Source organism: Oncorhynchus nerka, linkage group LG28 (genome assembly GCF_034236695.1).
Source record: "Oncorhynchus nerka isolate Pitt River linkage group LG28, Oner_Uvic_2.0, whole genome shotgun sequence".
In the NCBI taxonomy this organism is placed as follows: Eukaryota; Metazoa; Chordata; class Actinopteri; order Salmoniformes; family Salmonidae; genus Oncorhynchus; species Oncorhynchus nerka.
The window spans coordinates 54,920,333-54,939,572 of NC_088423.1; the positions used below are offsets into that span (position 1 = coordinate 54,920,333).

Below are 19,240 nucleotides of genomic sequence, written 5' to 3' on the forward strand. Positions count from 1 at the left end.
TTGAGGGCACTATGGTGTTGAATGCTGAGCTGTAGTCAATGAATAGCATTCTCACATAGCTGTTCCTTTTGTCCAGGTGGGAAAGGGCAGTGTGGAGTGCAATAGAGATTGCGTCATCTGTGGATCTGTTGGGGCGGTATGCAAATTGGAGTGGGTCTAGGGTTTCTGGGATAATGGTGTTGATGTGAGCCATGACCAGCCTTTCAAAGCACTTCATGGCTACAGACTCATTATAAACCATAACATAATCCTATAGATTTGTGAAGCATTTATTTTGTGCTTGACGCTTTTATGTATGCTATATAAAGTCTTCATAAATGGTTCTTAATTTAAAGTGGGATCGGAATATATTTTTTAGATGTGCAGCTTTTTACAGAAGGCTATTCCAGAGGGCTTTGACTAGGCAAGTGTTCACCTAGTCCCAGGAAACTGCAGTACCAGCTAAGCAGTAAAACACAAAATTCAACTAAGATCACTTGATACGTTGTGTGTGTATATTTATAAAAATATATACAGTGGGGCAAAAAAGTATTTAGTCAGCCACCAATTGTGCAAGTTCTCCCACTTAAAAAGATGAGAGGCCTGTAATTTTCATCATAGGTACACTTCAACTATGACAGACAAAATTAGGGGGAAAAATCCATAAAATCACATTGTAGGATTTTTAATGAATTTATTTGCAAATTATGGTGGAAAATAAGTATTTGGTCACCTACAAACAAACAAGATTTCTGGCTCTCACAGACCTGTAACTTCTTCTTTAAGAGGCTCCTCTGTCCTCCACTCGTTACCTGTATTAATAGCATCTGCTTGAACTTGTTATCAGTATAAAAGACACCTGTCCACAACCTCAAACAGTCACACTCCAAACTCCACTATGGCCAAGACCAAAGAGCTGTCAAAGGACACCAGAAACAAAATTGTAGACCTGCACCAGGCTAGGAAGACTGAATCTGCAATAGGTAAGCAGCTTGGTTTGAAGAAATCAACTGTGGGAGCAATTATTAGGAAATGGAAGACATACAAGACCACTGATAATCTCCCTCGATCTGGGGCTCCACGCAACACACTACGCCGCCAGGGACTCAAATCCTGCAGTGCCAGACGTGTCCCCCTGCTTAAGCCAGTACATGTCCACGCCCGTCTGAAGTTTGCTAGAGAGCATTTGGATGATCCAGAAGAAGATTGGGAGAATGTCATATGGTCAGATGAAACCAAAATAGAATTTTTTGGTAAAAACTCAACTCGTCGTGTTTGGAGGACAAAGAATGCTGAGTTGCATCCAAAGAACACATTTACATTTACATTTAAGTCATTTAGCAGACGCTCTTATCTTATTACAAATTGGTGCATTCACCTTATGACATCCAGTGGAACAGCCACTTTACAATAGTGCATCTAAATATTTTAAGGGGGGGGGAGGTGAGAAGGATTACTTTATCCTATCCTAGGTATTCCTTAAAGAGGTGGGGTTTCAGGTGTCTCCGGAAGGTGGTGATTGACTCCGCTGTCCTGGCGTCGTGAGGGAGTTTGTTCCACCATTGGGGGGCCAGAGCAGCGAACAGTTTTGACTGGGCTGAGCGGGAACTGTACTTCCTCAGTGGTAGGGAGGCGAGCAGGCCAGAGGTGGATGAACGCAGTGCCCTTGTTTGGGTGTAGGGCCTGATCAGAGCCTGGAGGTACTGAGGTGCCGTTCCCCTCACAGCTCCGTAGGCAAGCACCATGGTCTTGTAGCGGATGCGAGCTTCAACTGGAAGCCAGTGGAGAGAGCGGAGGAGCGGGGTGACGTGAGAGAACTTGGGAAGGTTGAACACCAGACGGGCTGCGGCGTTCTGGATGAGTTGTAGGGGTTTAATGGCACAGGCAGGGAGCCCAGCCAACAGCGAGTTGCAGTAATCCAGACGGGAGATGACAAGTTCCTGGATTAGGACCTGCGCCGCTTCCTGTGTGAGGCAGGGTCGTACTCTGCGGATGTTGTAGAGCATGAACCTACAGGAACGGGCCACCGCCTTGATGTTAGTTGAGAACGACAGGGTGTTGTCCAGGATCAAGCCAAGGTTCTTAGCGCTCTGGGAGGAGGACACAGTGGAGTTGTCAACCGTGATGGCGAGATCATGGAACGGGCAGTCCTTCCCCGGGAGGAAGAGCAGCTCAGTCTTGCCGAGGTTCAGCTTGAGGTGGTGATCCGTCATCCACACTGATATGTCTGCCAGACATGCAGAGATGCGATTCGCCACCTGGTCATCAGAACACCATACCTACTGTGAAGCATGGGGGTGGAAACATCATGCTTTGGGGCTCTATTTCTGCAAAGGGACCAGGACGACTGATCCGTGTAAAGGAAAGAATGAATGGGGCCATGTATCGTGAGATTTTGAGTGAAAACCTCCCATCAGCAAGGGCATTGAATCTGAAATGTGGCTGGGTATTTCAGCATGACAATGATCCCAAACACACCGCCCGGGCAACGAAGGAGTGGCTTTGTAAGAAGCATTTCAAGGTCCTGGAGTGGCCTAGCCAGTCTCCAGATCTCAACCCCATAGAAAATATAGGGAGTTGAAAGTCCGTGTTGCCCAGCAACAGCCCCAAAACATCACTGCTCTAGAGGAGATCTGTATGGAGGAATGGGCCAAAATACCAGCAACAGTGTGTGAAAACCCTGTGAAGACTTCTAGAAAATGTTTGACCTCTGTCATGGCCAACAAAGGGTGTATAACAAAGTTTTGAGAAACTTTTGTTATTGACCAAATACTTATTTTCCTCCATAATTTGCAAATAAATTCATAAAATATCCTGCAATTTGATTTTCTGGATTTTTTTTCTTCTCATTTTGTCTGTCATAGTTGGAGTGTACCTATGATGAAAATTACAGGCCTCATCTTTTTAAGTAGGAGAACTTGCACAATTGGTTGCTGATTAAATACTTTTTTGCCCCACTGTATTTTATTTAATCTCAGCCCCCGTTACCGCAGGAGGCCTTTTTCCTTCTTAGTAGGCTGTCATTGTCAATAAGAACTGACTTGCCTAGTTAAATAAATGTAAAAAATAAAATATGCTGTGGCTCTCCACATGCACTAGCCTAGATGGTATAGCTACACCATGTAACTAATATACAGTGCCTTCAGAAAATATTTAGACCCCTTCACTTATTCCACATTTTGTTATGTTATGGCCTTATTCAAAAATGGTTTTAAACATTTTAAAAATCCTGCGCATTCTGCACATAATACCCCATAATGACAAAGCGAAAACAGGTTTTTTGCAAATGTATAAAAAATGAAAATAATTAAATATTGCATTTACTTAAGTATTCAGACCCTTTGCTATGAGACTTGAAATTGAGCTCAGGTGCATCTTGTTTCCATTGCTCATTCAATGTTTCTACAACTTGATTGGAGTCCACCTGTAGTAGATTGAATTGATTGGACATGAGATTTGGAAAGGTACACCTGTCTATATAAAGATCCCACGGTTGACTGCATGTCAGAGCTAAAACCAAGCCATGAGGTCAAAGGAATTGTCCGTAGAGCTCCGAGTCAGGATTGTGTCGATGCACAGATTTGGGGAAGGGTACCAAAGCACTTCTGCAGTGTTGAAGTTCTCCAAGAAGGAGGAGAAGGGCCTTGGTCAAGGAGGTGACCAAGAACCCCATGGTCACTCTCACAGTGCTCTAGAGTTCCTCTGTGGAGTTGGTTGTCCTTCTGGAAGGTTCTCCCATCTCTGCAGCACTCCACCAATCAGGCCTTTATCGTAGAGTGGCCAGATGGAAGCCACTCCTCAGTAAAAGGCACATCACGGTCTGCTTGGAGTTTATCAAAAGGCACCTAAAGACTCTGACCATAAGGAACAAGATTCTCTGGTCTGATGAAACCAAGATTGAACTCTTTGGCCTGAATGCCAAGCGTTATGTCTGGAGGGAACCTGGCACCATCTCTACAGTGAAGCATGGTGGTGACAGCATCATGCTGTGGGGGTGTTTTTCAGCGGCAGGGACTGGGAGACTAGTCAGGTTTGAGGGAAAGATGAACAAAGCAATGTACAGAGAGATCCTTGATGAAAACCTGCTCCAGAGCGCTCAGGACCTCAGACTGGGGCAAAGGTTCACCTTCCAACAGGACAACGACCCTAAGAACATCCATGGGTATGACGCTGCAAGCTTGGCACACCTGTATTTGGGGAGTTTCTCCCATTCTTCTCAAGCTCTGTCAGGTTGGATGGGGAGTGTTGCTGCACAGCCATTTTCAGGTCTCTCCACAAATATTTGACCGGGTTCAAGTCCAGGCTCTGACTGGGCCACTCAAGGACATTCAGAAACTTGTCCGGAAGCCACTCCTACGTTGTCTTGGCTGTAATTGCTGCCAACGGTACCTCAACAAAGTACTGTGTAAATGGTCTGAATACTTACTTATTTTCTAAATTAGTAAACCTGATTTTGCTTTATCATTAGGGGGTATTGTGTGTAGATTGAGGGTGGGAAAAAATATTTAATACAGTTAGGCTGAAACCTAACTGTGGAAAAAGTCAAGGGGTCTGAATACTTTCTGAAGGCACTGTATATTTTCCTTCTGTCTTTCTCTCGCTCAAAATGTTGCCAAATGTACAATGATGGTAAAAAGACATGTCAACTTCCTAACTCCTACCCCCCCCATCCCCCCCCCCACACACACACACACACACTCTACCTCACTTGATCTCTGTGACACAGAGAAGCCAGCGGTAAGGTCACCTCCCTGGACGGAAAACTGAACCTGGATAACAAGGACTACAAGAAGACTACCAAGATCACGTGGCTGGCCGAGACCCCCCGCGCGCCCCTGCTGCCCACCGTCTGCGTCAACTACCAGCACCTCATCACCAAGCCTGTCATAGGCAAGGAGGATGACTTCAAGGAGTACATCAACAAACAGAGCAAGGTGGGTGAGCAAGGGTGAGATGGGTCAAGAATAGGTGTGTGTGTGTCAAGGGTGTTTGTCTATGCAATGTGTGTCGTGTGAGGGAGTGTTTTTATTTGTAAAAATGTTATGAGAATTAAGTATATTCCTCCTTGGGGGATCAGGTTTTCAGCTTGACCGCCCCCAGCCTCTGGAATGACCTCCCGGACCACTTCCTTTAAAAAGTGGCCTAATGACCATTGGAAGGCTTTAGGAAGGCTTTCTGTTGATAGCGGTGCTCCTTGGTGGTGTTATCCCTTGTAGTGTCAGCTGGCCTGTCTATTTAAAAAAAAATATTGGATTTGGTGTTTATTTTATGCACTTTTGGAATATTCTGTATAATGAAACGTGCTTTACCAATGTAATGTATTATTAAAGCACATCATTCTGAATAGAGCAGATATCATTGACCAGTATAGAGGAACACTCTTCTAATCCTTCGGAAGACTGAAAAGGTTTTCCTTTTTCTCCTCACACCCCTCTATCACATTCTTTCTCTTCTTCACATCTGTCTCACATCCTTTCTTTCTGGCAGCTGGAGGAGAAGATGCTGGGAGACCCCTGTCTGAAGGACCTGAAGAAGGGTGACATCATCCAGCTGCAGAGGCGGGGCTTCTACATCTGTGACCAGCCCTACGAGCCAATCAGGTTCTGTCTCCTCTACAAGATATTTGACTAGTTGATTTGACTGTGTTTGGGCCAGTGGGAGGGATGCGTGGGTGGATGGATTGATGGTTTGATAGTTGGATGAGATAATAAATCAATGGATGGATATTCTCTAAAGGAAAAGCACAATGCCCTTTCAAAATGAAGTACTACTGCATTGTTCCAGAGTGTGTCTGTATTAATACACTGTCCCTGGTAACTAGACTAGACTTGGGCCAGAGGATTGGATGGGTGCTACATTTCCTAAATGCAGAAGCACGTCGTTCCAGTGTCTGTATTACTAACGTGTCCCTGGTGTTGTCACCCAGTACCCACAGCTGTAAGGAGAGTCCCTGTGTGCTGCTGTTCATCCCCGATGGCCACACCAAGGAGATGCCCACCACCGGCTCCAAGGAGAAGTGCAAGGCCACCACCACCACAGTGAGTCTTAATACTTACTCCTCTATTTCCCCTCTTCTAGAGTTCTCCTTTACTGCAACAGAAAGGAAATAACTACGGGCTCATCTCAATAGTCTGAAGTCGCTTCCTCTACTTGTCTCCTCATTTATCTGCACTGATCTGAAAATATAGGTTAAGTAAAATCAATATAGCTGAGGCTCACCTGGCGATGTGCTTCCACCTGATTTTTCCGAAACACCCTGTATTCTTATAGATTCATGTAAATAACTGATTATTGTAGATTTTGTTACATTTCTGTAATATAAGGAATAAACTCCTTGTCTCCTCTTAGGTTCCCTTCCCAGCCACGTGCAAAGGCGCTCCCATCTCTGCCCCAGCTAGCGATGCCTGCGCCGTTTTCTCCGGCATCGTGGCTCAAGGTGAGAAGGTACGCGATCTGAAAACCGCCAAGGCCTCCAAGGAGAGGGTGGACAAAGTGGTAAAGGATCTACTGTCACTCAAGGCCCAGTTCAAGCAGCTGACTGGCCAGGACTACAAACCAGGCATGGCTCCACCCGCCAGCTCCACCACTCAGAAGGCCGCAACCCCCACACCTTCTGCTGACTCCATCTCCTGCCCCTTTGCTTGCATCACCCAGCAGGAGGAGCTGAAGTCAGAGAAGGCTTCCAAGGTTTGAGTATATTTTTCTCGTTTATCATTTGGCTCTTTTTTGTATTTTTATGGATTCGATTTTGAATCCTGAGTTGAAATAGCCTGCTACACAATTAGAAGTAGTTCCACTTTCTTCCACGAGTGGAAGATTAAACATTATTCATTTCATTTTTGTTTTTGATGCCTCCTAGTCACAAGTTAAAATATTTTCTACCTGTAGAAATAAAAAATAGGTTACTTTTTTAAAACGCTCTTGTTTTTTCTCTCTCCCGGACCAGGTTGATGCTGTAGTCAAGCAGCTTCCGGATTTTAAAGCAGAGTTCCATCAGATCACAGGCAAGGAGTACAAGCCAGGGATGACCCCTCCTTCTGCTGCCCAAGCCAAGACTGCTCTCTCTGCCTCATCCCCCCCATCCTCTCCCTCAGGCCTATACGAACGTGTGACCGAACAGGGAGACACTGTGAGGAAGCTTAAATCTGAGAAATCAGTGAAGGTAAGGAAGACAAGTTCAGTATAATGCTTTACCTGTGAGGAAGCTTAAATCTGAGAAATCAGCGAAGGTAAGGAAGACAAGTTCAGTATAATGCTTTACTTTTAGCCTGCAGGTATTGGGAATTATGCGGTTATAGTACATTGTAAGACTTGTCTCATCTCTATTTGCTCCAACTGTTCATAACTGTTCTCTACATTTTACCATTGATAGAACATTACATCCCTCTAACCACTGTATTTGATCAATCTCTCCACAAAGGACCAGGTTGATGCTGCAGTGAAGCAGCTCTTGGACTTGAAGGCAGAGTACAAACAGGCGACAGGTCAGGACTACAAGCCAGGAACTGCCCCAGTCCCTGCTGCTGCCCCAGTCCAGAGCACCCAAGCCCCCACAGTCACATCTGGCTCAGGCATCTATGAACATGTGACTCAGCAGGGTGACTTGGTGAGGAAGCTGAAAACCGAGAAGGCCCCCAAGGTGAGGACAACAGGAAGGAATGATGTGCCTAATGAAAGCCAGCCTAAGTTGGATAAAATTATTCATAAATGAATATAGATGATGAAAATGTGTCTTCTGTATTAACCCAACCCTCCGATATACATACATACACTAGTCTGGAGGGAGAATTGACATGCCTGCTCTATTTCAACATTGTTTACAATATGAATCCATCAGAGTCTAAGCCTCGTCTAAGCCAGGGGAGGAGGTGGGGGTGGTTCTACTATATGGCGTTTTAAGGTCATACCAAGGATCATTTAGCTATTTGATTTTGAATTTTACGGCCCCTTGAAGTATCCCCAGAAATATATACACTAATTATTTGCTAAAATGATTTTTGGTCTTACTGCTATTAGCCCATACAAAGGCATTGTACCACATGGAACAACAAATAGTCCTCACAACATATCAAAAGGAAGTTTGTTCTGAAGTGTCTTATATCTAAGAGAGATTTTTAAAAAGTATCCTGATCTTTCTTATGTACTTAACCCCATATTTTGGGCATTAACAGCTTTATTAATTAATTTACGGTAGTTTAAAAGAAAGTGACATGAACCCTTCTGTTTTTGTCCACTCCCTCTCAGGACCAGATGGACGCAGCCATCAAGCATCTGCTGTCTCTCAAAGCAGAGTACAAGCAGGTGACTGGCCAGGACTACAAACCAGGCATGGCCCCAGCCACCAGCCCTGCCCCTGTCCAGGCTAGCCCTGCCCCCGAGGCCCAGTCTATCTCTTCCGTTAAGGTGCTCTTCTCCCAGGTGTCCCATCAGGGGGAGTTAGTGAGGAAGCTGAAGTCGGAGAAGGCTCCTAAGGTTAGTGAGATTTAATTTCACCTCACGTAAATCTATGCCTAAAAGTGCTGAAAACATGTTGACCAGAACAAGCTATTCAGATGAGGAATGCTGAAATTTTGGCGCATGTATAACTTAGAATAGCTAGCTAACGTTGGCAACTGTAGCTACTTGTACCAATGTTAAATGATAATCAGATTTCAATCTTAATATTGTTATTCAGGGATAGTCCTGATTGTTGAGTAATTAAATGCAACAGACCGCATAACACAACCAATGTAAAATGGCATCCTTGTAACCAGGACCAGCTGGACGGTGCCGTGAAGGAGCTTCTGGCCCTGAAGACCCAGTACAAGGCCCTCACAGGAGAGGAGTATAAACCTGTGGCTTCCGCCGGAGCCTCGGGCGGAGAGGACAAGAACCGCAAAGACCGAGAGAACAAGTCTGAGAAACAGGGAGGTGGTAGTGGCGGAGGAGGAGGGAAGAAGCAGCCCAAAGGAGACAAAGTCAAGGAGGTCTCGTCGGGAGGTGCAGGGGGAGGAGGAGAGGGGGGTCCCAAGAAACAGACACGGTGAGAGGGTTGGATGGGTGGATGAAGGAGAGAGTGGGAAGCAGAGATGGATGAATAGAGATCATTGGTACTTTAATGGAGTGGAGATTTGAAAATGGAATGATAGATGGCAGAAATCAAGGGAGATGGTGATGAATGTTGGCTGAATGTGGATGTGGTCCTGTGTGACTCAGTTGGTAGAGCTTGGCGCTTGCAATGTCAGAGTAGTGGTTTCGATTTCCTGCTGGGGTCAGCAATACGAGAATGTGTGCACGCGTTATGATATTCTTACCTGTGGTTTGATCTGTTGTGCCATAGGCCCAAAACATTGCCCTTGGACAATGCTGTACCGTCAGAGCCTTCAGAGGAAGCCTAAGAATATTTCAACCGAAAATTAAAGGTTTAAGTGATTGAAAATTACATTAGTCTTGTCAATCATGATCATGATTCGTCTCTTGTGTTCAGAGTGGTGTCTGGTGGGGAAGGGAAAAATGAAAACAGGAATAGCTATCCAATCAGGGTTTTCCGGTATCTGAGGAGAAATCTTCCCCTGATCCTACCAGCAGGGCCTTGGATTGATGGCATGATTAGCCAATCCGATTTTGATATGTAGTGCCCTGTGGCTCAGTTGGCAGAGCATGGCGCTTGCAACGGCAGGGTTGTGGGTTCGGTTCCCACGGGGGACCAGTATGAAATGATATGCACTCACTACTGTAAGTCACTCTGGATAAGAGTGACTGCTAAATGACGACTAAAATTGAAATCATGTAAATGTAGTGCAGTGGAACAGTTTTTTTAAATTTTCAATGGACATGCATATTTTGTCATGGCATTTCTCGACTGTCATGTTAGTGACACCATTTGCCGTCTCTACTCAATCTCATTTCTGTATGTCGTTTTGGTGTCCCCCATGGGTGCATTCCCATGGATTCAGGGCCTGGCTAGCAGACGGGTTGGTGCTGAAGTTGAGCAGTTTTCCCAGGCCCAGAGCTAGGTAGCTAGCTGGCTACAGTAGACGCTACAACATGATAGACTTTCTGTTTTCAACTTATTCACGGCTGGCTGTTGATAACTTTCTACAATAGCATGATTTTTTATCTTGGATTTAAAAGCAAAGGACAAACATCTTATGATTCACCATTTTAACTGTACCGGAAGATGGATTTCTGCTGAGTGTTGGCACTATTCTGTAGGGATGAGTTGATTAATCGTTTAGTCTGTCTAATTCATCCGTATCTATTTGAAATAGGGAATTGAAAAACACCAATTGAAGTGATATTTTCCATTGCTGGGCAAAGTGGGCATAGATTTGACTTCTCTAGATACAAAACATGGCTTTCCCTCTGCAATAGACAAGTCACCATGTCTAGTATGCATGCACAGCTCTTCCTATATTTTGGCCCCAGCAACCATCAACTAATCGATAAAATAGAAAAGTTTGTTGAACTCATCCGTAGTATACTGTGTAGTTTTCACACCTGATTTCTGTGTATTTTCCTCATGTAGACTGGGACTGGAGGCTAAGAAGGAGGAGAACCTGTCTGATTGGTACTCTCAGGTGAGTCTGTACACCTGTGCGAGTGACTATTGCCCCAGTTTTTGGACTAGCAGTCTAAACTCTACTAAAGCCAGTAGTTTTGGGATTGTCACAAACCTCTCTTGGACTGAAGCCCAATTCCATTTCTACTCCTTGTACACTCCCCTGGTGGATTTAAAAGGATGTGAAAAAGTCATTGGGAATAGGGCCTGGAGCTAGGGTGTGCACTTGCACACTTCCTGTCATTGATTTAACAATGGTGGAAAGTCCCTCCAGCCAATGATAACACCAATCTAGTGGTTTTAGATCCATTAGAGGATTGGGAAAAGGGTGGAGAATCTGAATGCAGCCATGGTATAGTGCTCAAGATAAGTGTCTACCTTCACATCTGCCCCTCCAGGTGATCACTAAGGCGGAAATGATTGAGTACTACGATGTGAGCGGCTGCTATGTGCTGCGGCCCTGGTCATACTCCATCTGGGAGTCCATCAAGGAGTTTGTTGACCGCGAGATCAAGAAGTTGGGCGTGGAGAACTGCTACTTCCCCATGTTTGTCTCACAGGCTGCCCTGGAGAAGGAGAAGTCCCACATCGCAGATTTTGCCCCTGAGGTGGGTGTTGCGAAGTGTGTGTGTGTGTGTGGTGTTGGAAGGGGGTGTTCCTGACACCATCTAGTGGTGAGATGTGGTGTCAGTGTTTATCTTTCTCTATTGGAAATCCTGGTCCTCGCTTCTCAAGTGATGTGTGATCACCATATTTCTTGTCATACTGAAGATCCCCCTTTAAGTGATTTGACACATTTGTAGTGAACTGTGTTTGTGTGTGTGTGCTGCCTCCAGGTCGCCTGGGTAACGCGGTCAGGGAACACTGAGCTTGCCGAGCCCGTCGCTATCCGACCCACTAGTGAAACTGGTAAGACAAACACACCTGACCACTTCTGTCAGACTTTAAAGTTAAACTTGACACATTGAATTTCCAGATGCTTTTCACTAGGTCTCAAAGATCTACATTGTACAGGTGTAATTCACGACACAACGTATCTATGGATATTTTCATGCAAGGCACTTACTACTTCTACCCTCTCTATGCCATATATGTATTAATTTACTAATTCACACCCTGACCAATGCATTCTTCGTCTTTTCTTTTTACAGTGATGTACCCTTCCTATGCCAAATGGGTCCAGTCCCACAGAGACCTCCCCATCAAACTCAACCAGTGGTGCAACGTTGTGGTCAGTGTCCAATCCACGAATGATAATTGTCATATTCACCATCACTGTTAGGGTCAGTACAATTTCAAAATGGAAAAACCTACTGAAAATGGAAGACTTCAACCCTGTCTAGTATGTCCACTGTCTTTTTTGTCAGAACTGTTTAGGACAGTGGTCACCAACCAGTTGATCGCAAGGCATTCCCAGTCGATCACCAAACATTTCTGTAGAAAAGCCAACAATAAAGGCTTGCGCTCCTTTTTTAAATGTTTTTTATTTGTGTTGCATTGTGAATAGTTGCACTTGATTCAGAAGCCCTGCACACTGTGTAAGCACAGTTTTCCCATTTTGACCCGATGGACCGGGAGATCTGTGGCGAACTCGAGTACGCCTACAGCGCTGGCCAATCGGATCACTCAAATTATCGTGCCTGGAGAGCTTCCACAACCCTGGCCACAGCAAAGTTTGATAGGCTACTAGCCTAAGTAAGATTGAAGCACTTAAAACCATGACCACAGAGAGACTGTCAAAGAATACAGGGGGAAACGTGATCTGACTGGGATCATTTTGAATTCCAAGTCGGAAACTGGGGTGTCTTTCTAGAGCTCGGACTTTCCGACCTGAAGATCACTGATGTCGAGTTCCCAGTTGTCTTGAAAGCACCATGACCATCAGATACAGTTACAATCAGTCCAGTAAAATAAAAAGCGAATTATTTCAATTCATGCCCTGCAGTGCTTTGCAAGTGCTACACCAACTGATCTATTTTATTAAAGCTTGAGTTTTGAAGTGTAATATGGTCTGAGAATAATAATATTTGCAGGCCAGGGATATATCCAATATGCTTTGATAATGTATAAGGCCTACTGCCCAAACCTCATTCCTACCGAATTGTTTGTATTAGGTTATTGTTGAATTTAAGTAATGCTTGCTGTTTGACTGCGAATGTGATCTTTTCAGAATGTATCGTGATTTTTACTATTTCTCTCATTTCTCTTTTGCTTTCTCTCACTCATCCCCAGAGGTGGGAGTTCAAGCACCCCCAACCCTTCCTGAGGACCAGAGAGTTCCTGTGGCAGGAGGGACACACTGCTTTCGCCACCAAAGAGGAGGCCACCGAAGAGGTAACGAGGCCAATGTATTATTAACAGTCCATTTTCTCTTGTGAATGTTGAGTAAAAAACATAGAACTTGTCATGTCTGGGGAGTGCATTCAAACAATGCTTAACATAGTTTTTTTTTGTGTAAGTTGGATTTAGACGCATATATTTGAAAGTTTGCAGTCTTGTCAAATTCAGTGTTTCCTTGACAATGGACCGCCCTGACCAAAATGGCTGCCACTGTGAACTTGTAGTCCATGGGCCCTGGATCTCTTTTCCATGGATTCTGGGGATAAATTTGTACTACACCTTGGTTACTGTTGCTAACTCTGACAAGCTTTGCCTTTTATTTTCCTGTGAAAATGGAAAAGCGCATAGTAATAACGCTAAGGGAACTCCCCAAGTACTAAGTTACTTTTGGAGACAACCATCACTTATATCAGATTGGAGCAAACTAAAGGATCCTCAGTATGCCTTTTGAAGGCTGTATTCACGAAATAATTATGCAGGAGCTTAACACAGCAAGCAAGAGGACTAGGATAGAGGCAAAGTCTACAGGTCCCAGTGTAAGAGGGAGAAACACCAGTAGCTGATCATCGAGGCAGAGGCTGATGACAAAGGAGCAACATTGTTCCTAAACTGCAGGGTAGGTCTCACAATCATTTAAAAACCAAACTCATACAAATGCAGCTAGCTGTTATGCTAACGTAAACAACCAACGCCCTCGCTTCAACAAATATACTGTTCTATGCTAGCTCCACAGGTTACTGCATGTTGTTGGGCTGATCCACACCTTGGACCTCTGGAGAGCACCAGATAAAATTTCCACTACAAGCTTGCCACAACAGTTGCATAAGTCAAGAGACAAGAAGATTGATTCCTATTGAAGCCTATTACAGCGGTCGGGGTGGCAAAGGCAAAAGTGAGTCGGAAAAGAAGACCAGTCTACTGCAGTTACAACTGATAGGTGAGCTACACGTGAATGTCTTGTTTACAATCTCTAATGCATGTTGTAATCAATCCAACCAAGAGGGTATTATAACCTAGGCAAGTCCATTATCTTTCACTGTTAGCTACATATCAAAGAAACCCATGTTAGACGTGGGCAGGTACTTACTGTATTGGCACAAATCTATGGTGTGCAGCAGAAACAGTAGGGTATGCATAAACGGATGTCATGTTTTCACCTTCATGTTTGCATGCTTATGTTCCTAGGACAGTGTCAAAGTGAACAGATTTACATTTACTGATGAATGTGTAGCTGGAAGTTGGACAGCATACTAACCACAAAGCATATCTTGTTTTATGTTTCCTCATCTGGAATTGGGGATCTTACATGATACTACTTTAAACTTCTTAATTTTGGCTATTTCCCTTTCCACGTGCACCTTATGTTTCAAAATGTTTGTCATCTCGGTATTTGTAGGGAGGAATGTTCAGTCTAAGGCCAATTTCCTCTGTCTTTCTCAGTTACATGCACATAATATGATTATTGTGGATAGTCAGATTTATATAATAGTTTGATTAAAGTGTTAACATTCTTTTCAAGAAGAACGATTTCCCTAATAACTCTGAAATCAGGCTACCTGATGGCACTCTGATAAATGCAGACAATTGGCAACCAACATAAACATTCCACCATGTTATTTTTGGGAAGCATATTGGATTCTGTTTGGACATATGAAGTTTGTTTAAACTACTTCTAAGATGCATTCGTTCCGAACTCACTTCAGTCACACTAAAGAGGGAGGCTGGCTCGGCTGGTGCTAGCAAATGCGCAGATCAAACCCACCACTGGAACGCCCACTTAAACTATTTACATGTCCGAATCATTCTAAAGAGGGCTCAGAAAACAGGTGTTTTAATCAGCGTATGCTTACTTAGATTTGTACCTTAAGACAATTCAAGATAAGCAGAGTAAGATGTTTACATGACTATTGCATAATCTGCCTGCTTCCATAGTCAGTTTAATATCGAATTATCACTGTGCATGTAAACACTCATTGAGAAACCCCTCGTCTGCCATAGGCCCATCACCTCTCTTAAGGTAGCCACATTGAAGCAAATTTTGCAGTAGCTCTGTGATGTTACTGTTTACACAGGATCCATTTCTGAGAGAGAAGTATTTTAAAGGGTGAATGCAAACATAAATGAGCCACATCAGTCACATACTATCAAGAGACTTTGGTCACATACTATCAAGAGACTTCTGTGTGTTGATAGACTTGTAGATGGAATAAGTTTGGCTTTGAAGTTTTCAACCTCCACTGAGTCAGTAATCCGAAGGTTAGCTATGTTAACAAATACATGTAAAATCCCTTAAACAATGCCAACGAGCTCATTGTAAACTTTTTGTACAGTCCTGAAGTATTGCGGGACAGGATACTGCAGGACAGGAAACCCAGCTCAAAGTTATACAAGTAACAAAGAAATTTTACTAACAGTTTGCTGCACGCACAAAATAAATATTAGACGGCAAGGCTCTTGATCCAGGAGGGGATTCTCTGCTGTTACCAAGGAAAGCTTTCTCTTTTTCTGAAGAGGCTAACTGCTTAGCTAGATGGCTAACTAGGTAATAAATTGACAAACCAAATGCACAACTGCTAAGCATTTAGCACATGTTATACAGTTAACTTAGTTATAAGATATCTAACTAGCTGGCAAACATTTAGTTGTGAATTCCATGCTGTAATTAGATCACCTGGTACATGCTGCACAACAGTGAGTGACTCACAAGGCTCCAGTCTCCTAGTTGTATGCTTGTAAACAAACACCATGTGACTGGGGACTACTGGTAAGCTTCATAATGAAAAATTATGTGACTGGTGAAAGAATACAATGTTGTGCAATACGTTAAGAGTTAAACAAGTTCACTGCAGATATTTACTGAAAGTATCTACAAATATTAAAATGTATATAAACTTCAAATAAATAGTTTGAAATGTATTGAAAAACCATACCATGGTTATTTCCAAATACCCTGGTATATCTACACCCAAGCCTACTTTGCAGGAGCAATGAGCTTGGTTTCTCCATCTTTAACTCAGTGCAATCTAGTATTGCAAAGGTCGTTGGAAAATCTCTCCTGTAGTTGTCTGGCATGTTTTCTGTGATGTTGTCCTTGTGAGGCCATACAGACAACTGAGCCTGTCCAAAATAAAGTCCATTGAATAAAGTGCTAACACTTTGTAAATCCATATGAAATGTACAAGCCAAGATCGTTCAGGTCAAAATTGTCTTAAGTTTCATCGGCACAAGCAGAAACTGCATCTGCCGATCTACTCTTGTATGTCAAGGGGATAGCTGTCTGTGGGGATATGTTTCTGATTTGGTAATGTGAAAAATGTGCACAAGTTATTAAACTGACCATAAGTAAACCCAGTGCAGTATTGGAAGAAGTTGGGGGGACACTGCTGTTATTTACTGACTCTGGCGTTAACCGGTTAGGGGTTTGAGTTTCCTGAAGAGCATGGATTTTTTTTTCTTAATACTAGTCCATTTCCTCATACTTTTGAGCTAGTAGAATCTTTAAGCTCATCCCTTCCTTTTCTTCTTCCAACTGGGGATGCTCCTCTATGTACTCTGGAAACACAAAATACACAATGAAAAAAATTGAATTTCTACCATACATGATTTAAACAAGTTGGTGCTTTGTAAAAGCTGTTTTTCCTCTGTTCTTTTGCAGCTCCCACTATTGGAGAACAGCACCACCACCATCCTCCTCCAACCCTATGGATGAGTTCCCAACATTTCCTCTGCTGTCAACAACCAAGATGTTTCTCTACAGTTCTGAATGAAAATAAGATATTACAACAGTGATATAATGATCTCCCAGTCTGAAGCACTGGAAAAAGAGACAAGATGGCAGAGCAACAACACCCGCTATGGCGTCTGCTCCCAGCCACTTACTTCGTCTTTTTAAGAGGTTGTGCTCCAAGGTAGCAGACTGACAGTCTTGCCACCAGCATGCAGAGGAAGAAGACCGTGCAGACCAAGGCGATGACGATAGACCTGGAGTTTGAGCTGCTGACAGCAGCACCGTATACTGAAGTCACTGGGCACAAAGTGTTCCCATGTGGCTTTGTTGTCAACCCCCACTCCCTCCATTAGGCATCTCCTGACAGGAAAGTCTAGAGTAATGAGAACCCAAGCCATGGCTTCTGGAAATAAAGTGCCCAAACAAAGTCAACTTTACTGGTAGTAAATCTCTCTGTCAAAGAGCTGATGGTACCTATGCTTACAAACCTAATCATGAGTTCCTCTACCATAGTATGGGACAAATGGGAATCACAGGGATGCCGTGGTGTGATTTTATTTGTCATGTGTAAAAATGACTTTCACCTGGAGTGTGTCCACTTTAATGCAGAAAAGTGGGATAGCATGAAAAGCCAGCTGGACTGCTGATTTTTTTTAAATTAAGCATTTCTTGCCGGCCCTGTGCAGATAATTCCTCCTTTGTTGAACTATCATCTCCGGTATCCTCTGGTGATTTGGTTGCTGTCTCTCCTGTGGTGTTAGTGGAAGCTGCATCTTGCACAGGGCTCTACGCTGACTTTTTTTTTTTTTACAAGGAGCACGTGTGCCTTCATTTTTTTTTTTTTTAAATAGGCTTGCACAAATTTAGGAGCACAATGAAAAATGTGAGATGTTGAAGCTAGAATCTTAAATTTTTGCTAAGCGCACTGGAATTCCTAAATAAAAATTCCAGGTTGCACAGCAAAATATTTAAGCGCATATGCAAGTAAAATGGCCGCACTGTAGAGCCCTGTTGCACATCAGATCTTAATCTGTAGATACGGGATGATACATGTAATGTTATTCATCCAGATATTTAGTGTTAGGGTTATATTGTTTCACTGGTCTTCTGAATCAAATGTGTAAATCAGACATTTGCTGCCTACATTGTACTTGTGATTACATTAACTTATGTATGAGTTATATAAGTTGTGTATAATTTATGTATATGTGAGATAAACTTGACCCCTGGTGTCTGTCGATATTTGGTCATGTATGATAGGTTTGGCAAAACCTCATATTACAGTAAAGCAGCTGGATTTGGGTACTGAAGACTTGGATTCCCATCAACACATTGCGGAACGAAATTAGCCAGCTAAAGATTTGTGATACATGTAGTCTAACAAAGCTAGCTAAGTTAGCAATGTTTAGCTTAGTTGTGTAATGTTAAAGTTGTTGCCGACTTTGTCTAGACATTTTTTTTTTTTTTTATCTATTGTGATATCACACATTATGCAAAAGATTAACATAGTTGCTTACCTTGGAGCAAACATATATGCATCCTTCATTATTTTGCTTGTGTTCGACTGTGCATGAAGTTGTCCACAAAGCTTTTTCCACAATTTACACGTCTCTCCATTAGAGCTCATGGAAGCCGTGAGGATTTTTTCTGACGTGTCCGAGTGGTTGGTTGGTTGCGGTTGTTAAGCTCTGATTGGACAATTGCTGTTCGAGAGCAGAGTTTAGTGAAGGGTTAATTAGGCCTAATACAATTACCATTATTGTCCATTTGCACAGAGATTGACATTGTTGGTGGATGATTTCAGTGATAACTTAATGTTAGGGTAGCTAATACCTCCCAGTTTCAGAATTATTTTCCAGTTACATGCCTTCTGAATATGTTAGTATTTGTAATAAAAACTGACTTGTCTTGTCCCTCCTCCTGTGCGTGTGTCCAGGTGTTACAGATCCTGGACCTGTATGCGCGGGTGTACGAGGAGCTCATGGCCATCCCCGTGGTAAAGGGCAGGAAGACTGAGAAGGAGAAGTTTGCCGGAGGTGACTACACTACCACCGTGGAGGCCTTCATCTCTGCCAGTGGCAGAGCCATCCAGGTACTCTTGAGGTTTGCACACATCGCACTGAATGTGGATCTAGCGTTCGTATGCCGATCGTTCAGCGTAGTGGTTTTTAGGGACAACCCACTGTAGACGTCTGACTCACAATTTTTTACTCGATTCTACATGTAAAATCGGTGCGCACTTGGTTTGCAAATTACGTTCGGAGGTGTACGAATAACAATACGCTAGAGCCCTTTGACGCCCGATGTCCACCAGATGCATATGCGTTTTGTTTTGCCTAATGTCTTACCTGCATTTTCCGTACTTGATGCACATAATGGCATCAGAGGAGATGACTGCCGTTTTATCGTCTCCAAACCAATTGTGATATTGTGTTTTTTTTTCGTATCATTTGTAACTTATTTTGTACATAATGTTTCTGCCACCCTCTCTTATGACCGAAAAGAGCTTCTGGATATCAAAAGTGATTACTCGCCTCCTACTGGACAAAGATTTTTTCTTTAACACAACGTACGCGAAGGATTTATTATAGACACCGGACAAGGCCCAAATCCCTGTCATTCACATGAAGAAGAGACTGAGATGTAGGTTGGGG

General features: G+C 43.4%; 1 protein-coding gene and 1 non-coding gene across 6 annotated transcripts in view; both read left to right on the plus strand.

Moving 5' to 3' along the window:
• Nucleotides 1–19,240, plus strand: part of LOC115102809 (bifunctional glutamate/proline--tRNA ligase-like) — a 61,606-nt gene that overhangs the window by 32,555 nt on the left and 9,811 nt on the right. For 3 of the 5 annotated variants that reach the window (XR_010461710.1, XM_065012886.1, XM_029623119.2), the window contains exons 15-28: nucleotides 4,706–4,913; nucleotides 5,467–5,579; nucleotides 5,906–6,017; nucleotides 6,328–6,666; nucleotides 6,926–7,141; nucleotides 7,400–7,618; nucleotides 8,224–8,451; nucleotides 8,733–9,001; nucleotides 10,487–10,538; nucleotides 10,918–11,127; nucleotides 11,356–11,428; nucleotides 11,671–11,750; nucleotides 12,752–12,853; nucleotides 18,523–18,678. Coding sequence is in view for 2 of the 5 variants with exons in the window: in XM_065012886.1 (XP_064868958.1) it covers nucleotides 4,706–4,913; nucleotides 5,467–5,579; nucleotides 5,906–6,017; nucleotides 6,328–6,666; nucleotides 6,926–7,141; nucleotides 7,400–7,618; nucleotides 8,224–8,451; nucleotides 8,733–9,001; nucleotides 10,487–10,538; nucleotides 10,918–11,127; nucleotides 11,356–11,428; nucleotides 11,671–11,750; nucleotides 12,752–12,853; nucleotides 18,523–18,678 (2,377 nt within the window). In the remaining 3 variants the exon portion in view is untranslated. Of the gene's footprint in view, nucleotides 1–4,705; nucleotides 4,914–5,466; nucleotides 5,580–5,905; nucleotides 6,018–6,327; nucleotides 6,667–6,925; nucleotides 7,142–7,399; nucleotides 7,619–8,223; nucleotides 8,452–8,732; nucleotides 9,002–10,486; nucleotides 10,539–10,917; nucleotides 11,128–11,355; nucleotides 11,429–11,670; nucleotides 11,751–12,751; nucleotides 12,854–13,338; nucleotides 13,797–16,514; nucleotides 17,827–18,522; nucleotides 18,679–19,240 lie in introns of those variants that run through there. The other 2 variants (XR_010461712.1, XR_010461711.1) reach the window with 2 other exon arrangements.
• LOC115103415 (small nucleolar RNA SNORA5) lies at nucleotides 13,008–13,142 on the plus strand. Its single transcript, XR_003859595.1, has one exon. It is a non-coding gene; the product is annotated as a small nucleolar RNA SNORA5 (small nucleolar RNA).